Here is a 9,775-nt window from a genome sequence, read left to right on the forward strand (position 1 = left end):
ACAGATAGTGTGGCTGTGCTATGGGAATCTTATTTGTCAACTTTTTAGTACAAACATTTATTTCTTATGAAGTAAACACATCAAATGAAAAAATTATGAAAGATTGAACTATGAAAACCTAGAGTTTCTGTATTATATTTGGCCATTGTATGCCATAATCATCTCCACTCTTATCTTTGGATTGCCAGGTTTTCATTTTCTTCTCTGGAAAATTGGCCGAGCTCTTCCTCTCCCGCGGGCAGCTGTATACAGAAAACAACAAAACATTAACTGAATAACACCCAAAAGTGAAAGTGGCATTCCTTATACTCTGTTAGTGTTTTCTACAGAACATATAACTGAAGTAAATTAAGTGTAATTTCTCTAGCAACTATAACAGTGTACAAGTACTTTGTAGCCTGTTAATGAATATATACTTTATAACTGTACATTTAAGTTATGAAAGCAATGACTCTTACAGATCAGAGCAAAGACAGTCAAGTGACTTTTATCTTTAAAATACATTGTACAAGTAAACTTCAACTCCATTTATTCTTATCCTGTAACACAAACTCTCAGTTAGAAATTTCATTATATAAAAACGTGATCACTTGGATTGGACTTCTGTTAAAATATCCACAAAACACTGTTAAGTCAACTGTATCATTCATAAGATAATCTCAAACTGTTACTTGTATGACATAAAATTACATGGGACAAGTGGTTCCAAACCCTTCTTTGACCAACTAGACATGAAAACACATTTTGTTTTGCTTGTTGGACATTAACATATGTTTCAAGTAAAATTCTGGTAACAAAATTATAAATTTATGGTTCTGTTTTTAAACTTTTTTTTTTTACTTTGAGACTTCCCAGGAATATTCCAATACTTAATTTTAATGCTCACTGAAGAAACAAAAAACTGGTAAGTGTACAAAAACATTTATTACAAGTTTCATTTATTCTACAATAAAAAAAATATCTAAATATGGCAATAGCTCTTCCTTTCTTTTTTTCAAAGAAATCCATCTACAACTTACAGCTTCATCTAGTATTTCCAGTATGAGTTTTAAGGTACAATGTATTGACATCTTACTGTAGTAGCAGAATATAATGACTGGATTGTGTGTGTTAGAACTATATATACTTCATTTTTAACAATTTACACCAGTCAAAACTATACATCTTTGAATTAATCAAAAAGAATGATGAGAAATCAGTGGCAATATTTAACCACTTGGATATTTGGAATAACTGGAAACTAATTTCAGTAAGTTAATCATATTCATGATGTTAATCAACTTATCCACATTTTGATTGACATTATTTTACCCAGTTTTCATCACTAATTAATTATATGAATTAATTGTCCATCTCTAAGAAGGGAAGTTACAGGGAGAAGCTGTTTAATAGTCATACTGCCACTTTGAGTGTAAACAGCACATACTGGCTATAACTGTGTTATATGCATTAGATGAATTATAATCAAAAGTTGCATCACAGAATAAACACACCAAGATGCACTGACTACACAGTCACCTTGTTTACTTTAAAAATTATCAACATCTCCTTGAAATTCATAACCATTATGCAAGAAGCCTTCATTGGTCCTAAAGAAACAATAATACTAGATCATCCAGTCTCCTGCTGTAAGAAAATACACTCAATGTTCACAACTTTCAACAGGTGCCAAAAGTCATTGTTCATTGTGTGTTCATCAGCACTCACTTGGAATCAACTGTAGTCTGGAATAGCTCAAAATCACTCACCTCACAAGATGTGCATTCTTTCATTAACTCCTATAGCCATCCCAGAATCCTCTTGTAACATGATTTGATGGAAAGGGCCATTAGCCAATCATCATCGAGCTGCATAAAACCACTTTTCTTGTTCAAGTAATAACTGTTTGCATTTTTACATTTAACCATGCCTTGACCAGCATCAAACAAGGCTACAATCTTGATCGCATAAAGAGCCAAGGTTACGTAAGAGTTCAGCATGAAATAATATTCATTGATTCTCTTTATCACCTCCTGATTAGAGGTGGTGGGCCAGTGTAAACTAGAGCAAATTGCTTGGTTCTGACATGACTCACAAAGCTTGAAGTGTGAGTTGGTGAAAAGGGATATGTCACATTAACTCAAAGAAAAAAGCAAGCATGTGCCTAGGCAGCCTTATAATATCCACCTCCAAGTGAAGCAAAAGGTCATTAATATTTTTAACACAATACTTAAATATTTAATTTTAGATTTATAATTGTTGATTAAATAGAGAAAAGAGAAAAATTGTTTTCATTTTAAATACATTGATTAATTGACACAGAATGTGCTTTCAAACAGGAAAAGACTCCATCAGTAACAAAATCTGACTGTGCTCTGTAAATGATAATTTTGCTTTCTCTCTTATTCAATGAATTTACAATCCATTTAAGCAGCCTTTTCACAAGCCTTACCAATAAGACTTTCTTAGTTCATCTCACGTGTAGCACCTTATCAAACACTTTTTGAAAATTTAAAAACACACATAATTCAAATCCTTTCCATCATCCAAGCAACTAGTTATAGCCTTGAAAGAAATATTAGGACAAGGTTTCTTTTCAGTGAATCTACACTGCTAACAATAAATGAGCTTGCAAGTTTGTTTTTTTTTGTATAAAAACATCCCTCTATATGTGCAAGATCAACTGGCTTGTAACTTTCCAAGACAGCTTTTATCACCACCTTTAAAAATAACAGCGTTTACTCTATTAGCCAATCTCTGATCCTTAAGCACATACTCCTTGTCCATTGACAACCTTTGAATCAATGTCTGGTCCTAGCACTTAAATTTTAATTTGTCTATCTTTCACTTACCACTAAAGAATTGCTAACCACACAATTTAAGTCACTTCTTCTACTACATTCAATATGATAGGAACACTACTGATAAATGCCTCTAATTTCTTTATGCTACTATATTCTGAAGACTATACAAAAAAAAAAAAAAGGACACAAGTTTCAAATTTATAAAATATGGGCTATGCTTCAGTAAAAACAGTTTTATTTCTTTAACAAGGTAAATGACTTATGAAATGAGTTCTCCAACAGCAGTGGAAGCCAACATTTTAGTTTAATTGTGGGTTTAAAATTTTCCTAGTTATGGGTATGAAATAACTGCTTTTTGTCTGCCTGTTATGTTAAAAATAAAAGAGAACATTCAACTGCTCAGCCATCTTATAATCTTCATGAAAATCATTTCCATCAGCACTCTTAGATATTTAGTCCTCATTTTAACATTACACCTCACATCTAATACAATCTACAGACAGCAATCCCTATTTTAATATTTGGCTTGCCATTAACATACTTAAAAAAGAACACTTGCTGCTAGTTTTAACAGTACTGAGCAATTATTTCTCATAAACTCCTTTAGGATTTTCTAATTTCTTTTCTGTACAATCCTTAAATTTCCTACAGTTCTGTGAATATTTTAACCTATCTGTCAATTTCAATAAAATCTTGAGACAATTATTACAAGTTGTCTCCATAATGCCTTAAGTAAGCCAGTTTTGTTTGCTCTTTCCCATTACCATTTAACTTGTTCTAGGAACATGCCTATCTTGAATTAAAATTAATTTATTTTTAAAAGTTTCCAAATCTGTCCCACATCACCTTTTAATTCATCATCTGTATTTACTAATGATAAATCTTGTCTCACATTTTCCAAATTAAGTTTTCTAAAAATTAGAAATTAAAATTTCATTTTTTATAATATCACAATTTTATCCTGAAAAATATCCCACACATTAAACCTGCTCACCTGTTGCTCATAGCATATCCCATATAATTTTTCATTTAAACCTTGGGGACTGCTAGGTAAATCAGTCCCTCATTTAACCTAATCAGTAAAAAACAAAATAAAGTTTCTAATAATATATCTTGTATTTATCTTCATGTAATTCTGCACACCATCCAATTCTATACAACAACAGCTTTCAAGCAAAATGGGTTATTAGCATGTTGATTTGATTGACAATTAACAATACTTAATTAGCTACAATTACCATCTCAGGCATTTAATTCACATTAACAGTAAAACATGTTTTTGTTTCCAACTTGTTTCTTCAAAGATTGAAAATTCTAGTTTCCAATAAATGCACCAAAACAATTTAATCATTTTTATTACCAACATAAGTCAACAGGAATTCCCAATAATTTATTTACAATGATGGCAGAAGTACTGTTTTCTCACATTTTAAACTGCCACAACATGTAAAATAAATAAAAAAGCTAGTATGTGAATAGTAAATTACAAATGGTATATGACTTAGAATTACTTAAAAACCATACATAACTCCTGAAATGTTCAACCAGTTATCATGTTATTGTTCGTCATAAGATGGTTTATAGAACACACTTTAATTTTCGTATTGATAGTGGATTTGCACACACATTTATAAAATTAACATACATAAAACTCAGTTCACTGCTTTACTGGCTCATCAAACATTTTAAGGCCATTGCTACTGCTCCCAAAAAAAAAAGGTTGTAATAAAAGCCACTGATTAACATTTCAACCACCAGGTGGCAGTCACTGCTACAGAAAAACATTTTACACTGATATCAACAATTTATTACAAAATAAATAAGTTACTTATCACAAGCTGACTGATATTAATAGCAGTAACAGGGAAGAATTATCAACATACACGCATTGTGAGAAAATTTTTTCTTTCCTGAACTTTAAAACTAGTCCAAATCACCTTAAAAAGAAAGTATCTCATGATGTGAATTGTAGCACCTTGCAAACTACATGCAATTGGGCAATCTCGGATTAAGGCATGGGCTTATTGTACTGAAACCCAGGCTATAATTGTATTGCACATAGAGCCAATAAAACCTTTACTCCAGCATTGCACCTGGCTCATCCTGTACTTTAATTTACTGTTATGTGTGTGATTAGTATTATCGTGGTTTAAGTGCTAACCTTTATCGAATTAAAACTTTAAAACAATCCATGAATCTGAGTTGGCTTTAAATTTCAATTACAGTTTCATTCCAATTCCACAGAATACTTATATAACTCGTGACTCAATTACTCGTAAATTACATAGCCATTTAGTAGGCTTTACTGAAGTTAAAAACTATCGTCACTTTGAATTTTCTTTAATGCTACTAATGTACTATTACTAGGATTCACCGTAGGTTTTTAACAATTAATCACATACAGTATATTACAATACAGTTTTAAGTTATACGACAGGTTGCATTACCCAATAGTAATGGTAATAGTATCAGTATTAGCATAAATAATATAAATACCTTGAGCACGTAATATTGCAGACTTTCCTCTTCCAGCCGCAGTTGCAGCACCTCTACTTCCAGTTTTCTTGAACATAGGTGCATTTTTCAACATGTCTGGTAATATCAAAAATCTTACTTTGCTACCCCTAATGTAGACATTTTCCATTTGAGCTACTCTTCCGTCTCGGTACGTTACCGTAATATTAGACATTTGACAGTTCATGTTATCTTCGGCTTCTATCAATTTTCCTCGATATACTTCTCCAGTGTTTGTTTCACATGTTACAATATGACCTTCAGCCTCATGAAGTACTTTAATTGGAACACCAATCGACATACTGATATCTATGGTTTATGAAATCTTACTGAAATATATATTACAAAACACGAAAACTGTCGATGTATAACGATTCACTTCCACACTAACGAACAAAACTTTTCCATCACTCACACAGCGGACGTTCGCGACCCCTATATTTTCTTAATAATGACGCGTACAAGGAACGAAAAACTACATGTTGCGGTATTATGTATTGACGTCTATATTTGTTATACATGAAGTATCATATTTTTAATACACATAACATGGCTTTAAGAACCTATATATAATAAATATTAGTGTAAGTAGCTAAAAGTAAAAAGAACAGCGCCACTATAATTCAAAGCTTTTAAAGATAATAATGTGCCTACCTGTGCATACTCGTCACCACAAATCATGAACGGACCTGTCTCTTTAAAATCAACTAGTTATAAATACTAATAAAGGAAACATCAAAGTTTAGTGCTATTTCTTAAATGCGTATCCTGCAGTAAGGCAGTAGTAAGTCTTCGGATTGACGACTTAAACTGCTGTAGTTTTACAACAACGAAAACACACAAACACAATTAAATACATGAATACTGTTAACATGTATAACAAATATAATTACTTTATTAGATTTTTGTTTGTTTGTTTGTTTTGGAATTTCGCACAAAGCTACTCGAGGGCTATCTGTAGCCCTCCCTAGCCGTCCCTAATTTAGCAGTGTAAGACTAGAGGGAAGGCAGCTAGTCATCACCACCCACCGCCAATTCTTGGGCTACTCTTTTACCAACGAATAGTGGGATTGACCGTCACATTATAACGCCCCCACGGCTGGGAGGGCGAGCATGTTTGGCGCGATGGGGATGCGAACCCGCGACCCTCAGATTACGGGTCGCACGCCTTAACACGTTTGGCCATGCCAGGCCTACTTTATTAGAAATTAAAATAATGTTTTGCTTTTATGTATACATCATTTATGGAAATCTTATGTAATCAGTTTTAATTAAGATTTAGATATATTGCACAGTAAGTGAAGGTTTCTGGAGTCTTATGGTATATTCAGTGAACCAATCAGTAGTTCGGTACCAGATAAATAATTTGACTGTTAGCCCAAAATCTACATAGCTATATTTGAGTCCACAATCAGAGAATGAACTTTGAATTTTATGGCTTAAAAATTGATAAGCTTAAGTCTGGTATTGTATGAAAAAATAAAGTATTTCATTCAAGTAGCTAATAAACCACTGTTACGTATAATAATTTATCTTGGACGAGTCTCGGATTTATTTTGTTACGTATTACGATTTCAAATAGCTGGACATTTTAACTTGAAATTATAAATTAATTAAATGTCGATATGTATTCCATTTATGATACTTTTCAACAAGAATAATACACACGACTGTCTTTCTTAACTCAAATATATTTTATTATAAAAATAATTATACAATTGATATTAACGCTTATTACAAATAATACATATACAAGAATTTTACAAACAATACTGAATCTTCTATCTGGTTTAGAACTGAATATTCCATCGACGGTCCAGGTCAACAAGGCGTACATTATTACTGTCAAAAATCAAGTTTAAATTTTTGATAAAATGGACAACATAAAATGTAAAGGTGTCGCTTTTTCGTTTACAAACACCGATATTCAAAATAAGTCATGTTATAATGTTTACTTCTCTAAGTTTATTAAATGCAATATAAGTTGTTTAATTGTTGTTTTGAACAGAATTAAACACAAAGTTACATAATGGGATATCTGTGCCCTGCCCACCACGGGTATCGAAACCCGGTTTTTAGCAATGTAAGTCCGCAGATATACCGCTGAGTCACTGGGGGGCCTCATCAGAAGGTTTTGTGGATTGAGCTGCAAGCTCACTCTTTTTTTTTTTCTCTCTTTGAGCATTTTAAACAGAAAATTCATTCAGTTCTATGAGATATTCAACAATATTCTACCTACAGGTTATGGGTTTGGAAGTCTTACAGAGTATTACAACCTTCAAAAAACTATCACGTCTACTCTTTAATTACTTAGAATAATATCCAGGATAAATGTTGACGGTTTTAATATATTGACAATCATTGGTTTTCTTCTCGTTAATTTAAGTTGCTATTATGTATACTTAAAATATCAGTTGTATAACAGTTTCATACATAATATGACGTTACTAGTTTTAGTTGCATTCCTTTTTGCTGATTACTGTACTTGCTACATTTTTACTTTATAACTATTATTATTTTTATTGAACTTTCTACTTCTAGAGATGGGCTCGGCATGGCCAAACGTTCGACTCGTAATCCGAGGGTCGCGGGTTCGAATCCCGGTCGCACTAAACATGCTCACCCTTTCAGCCGTGGGGGCGTTATAATGTGACAGTCAATCCCACTATTCGTTGGTAAAAGAGTTGGCTGTGGGTACTGATGACAAGCTGTCTTCCCTCTAGTCTTACACTGCAAAATTGGGGAGGGCTAGCGCAGATAGCCCTCATGTAGCTTTGCGCGAAATTCAAAAGAAACAAATTTCTAGAGACTTACTGCGTTTTCTTTTTGTCTTTTGCAAAATACTTAATAAAACAAGGACAAGTGTTTGGTGTAGGTATTTTTGACTGCAAATAGCTAGGGAGATTTGGAAAAGAAACCATTATTGATTCTCTCGTTAGTTCAAGCTAATACTATGCGAGCCTCCTTGAAAATTAAACTGATAAAAACAAAAGCAAAGCAACGAAATTTTGAAAACTCTTAAAGTAAGTATGATTTTGAAACTATAAAGTACGTAAACTTACCAAACTTGTCCAAATTCTAACAGGAGAGATTTTAGTATCAGAATACACTACATAAAGCTAAGTTGCTCATAGCATAATTCATGTTCGTAAGCTTACAACCAACCATTCAGAATTATTTAGTTTACAGTATACTAGACTTTGATTTAATTATCATATAAAAATAGACGAATAAACTGGTTTGTTTTGTTTTGAATTTCACGCAAAGCTAAACGAGGGATATCTGCGCTAACCATCCCTAATTTAGCAGTGTAAGACTAGAGGAAAGGCAGCTAGTCATCGCTACCCACCGCCAACTCTTGTGCTACTCTTTTTACTCTTCCCCGCTGGTACAGCGGTAAGTGTACGTATTTACAACGCTAAAATCATGGGTTCGATTCCTCTTGGTGGACTCAGCAGATAGGCCAATGTGGCTTTGGTATGAGAAAAAAACACACAAAACACAACACATCCTTTTCACTAACTAATAGTGGGATTGACCGTACAATTATAACGTTCCCACAGCTGAAAGGGCAAGCATGTTTGGTGTGACGAGGGATTCAAACCATGCTTTAACCATCTGGCCATACCGATTCAAAGAAGAACACGCCATCAAGTACTTAACAAATAAATGATTTTTTTCTTTTAGTTCTAAACCTTAATAAAGATACAAAACTAAAATGGAGAATAAAGAAAATAAACTTTGTTTTTTTTTCATCTAGAACTAGGAGTTGTTTATTTAGAAAATTTTGGCAATCATTCCAGTTTATGTTCTGGACTCTCAACCAATAAAAATTGCAGTCCTCGGTTGTTATTAAATAATTCTTCATTTTTAGAAGAGTGGGAGATTTATTATTTATAAGGCCTGAAATGGCTAGGTGGGTTAAGGCGTTCGACTCGTAATCTGAGGGTCGCGGGTTCAATCCCCATCATACCAAATGTGCTCGCCCTTTCAGCTCTGAGAGCGTTATGATGGGTCGATCAATCCCACTATTCGTTGGTGACACAATAGCCTAAGAACTGGCAGTGGATGGTGATGACTAGCTGCTTTCCCTCTAGTCCTGCACTGCTAAATTAAGGACGGCTAGCGCAGATAGCCCTCGTGTAACTTTACGTGAAATTTAAAAAAAAATTCTTATTTATAAGGTTAATACAGTCTGGTATTTTCCAGTAAAATCTTGTTTCCTGACAAGCACGGATAGAACTGTTAATTATAGTAGATTTGCTTAGGAAATAAGGAGCATAATTTTGAATCTGATAAATTAAGTGAGTTATCCTATTGTGTGTGAAATGACGAGACTGGAAAAATTTAGCAAAAGTTATCACAGGCTTTACTACAGAACAAAGAGAAAGAAAATATTGACAAAATCTCTACTAGGTTAGGCTTAGTTAAATTTTTTCACTCTTTCGAAATTGACCTCTGTAGTACTAAAACACGAT

At 33.1% G+C, this 9,775-nt stretch overlaps 1 protein-coding gene across 1 annotated transcript; it reads right to left on the reverse strand.

Moving 5' to 3' along the window:
• Positions 1-5: 5 nt before the first annotated feature.
• Positions 6-5,737, reverse strand: LOC143240612 (small nuclear ribonucleoprotein Sm D3-like). The gene is made up of 2 exons (XM_076483339.1): positions 5,280-5,737; positions 6-242 (listed from the first exon to the last, which is right to left on the reverse strand). The coding sequence occupies exons 1-2, from the start codon at positions 5,596-5,598 to the stop codon at positions 193-195; spliced, it is 369 nt and encodes a 122-aa protein (XP_076339454.1). The 5' UTR covers positions 5,599-5,737; the 3' UTR covers positions 6-192.
• Between the last annotated feature and the right edge of the window lie 4,038 nt (positions 5,738-9,775).

This window comes from Tachypleus tridentatus, chromosome 13 (genome assembly GCF_004210375.1).
Source record: "Tachypleus tridentatus isolate NWPU-2018 chromosome 13, ASM421037v1, whole genome shotgun sequence".
NCBI classification, from domain to species: Eukaryota; Metazoa; Arthropoda; class Merostomata; order Xiphosura; family Limulidae; genus Tachypleus; species Tachypleus tridentatus.

Bases quoted from the DNA above. Each gene is read 5' to 3' on its own strand.
- LOC143240612 (XM_076483339.1), bottom strand. From the start codon at position 5,598: ATGTCGATTGGTGTTCCAATTAAAGTACTTCATGAGGCTGAAGGTCAT. The intron at 243-5,279 runs GTATTTATATTA...TTCTGTATACAG, and splicing joins TGCAATATTACGTGCTCAAG to CTGCCCGCGGGAGAGGAAGA.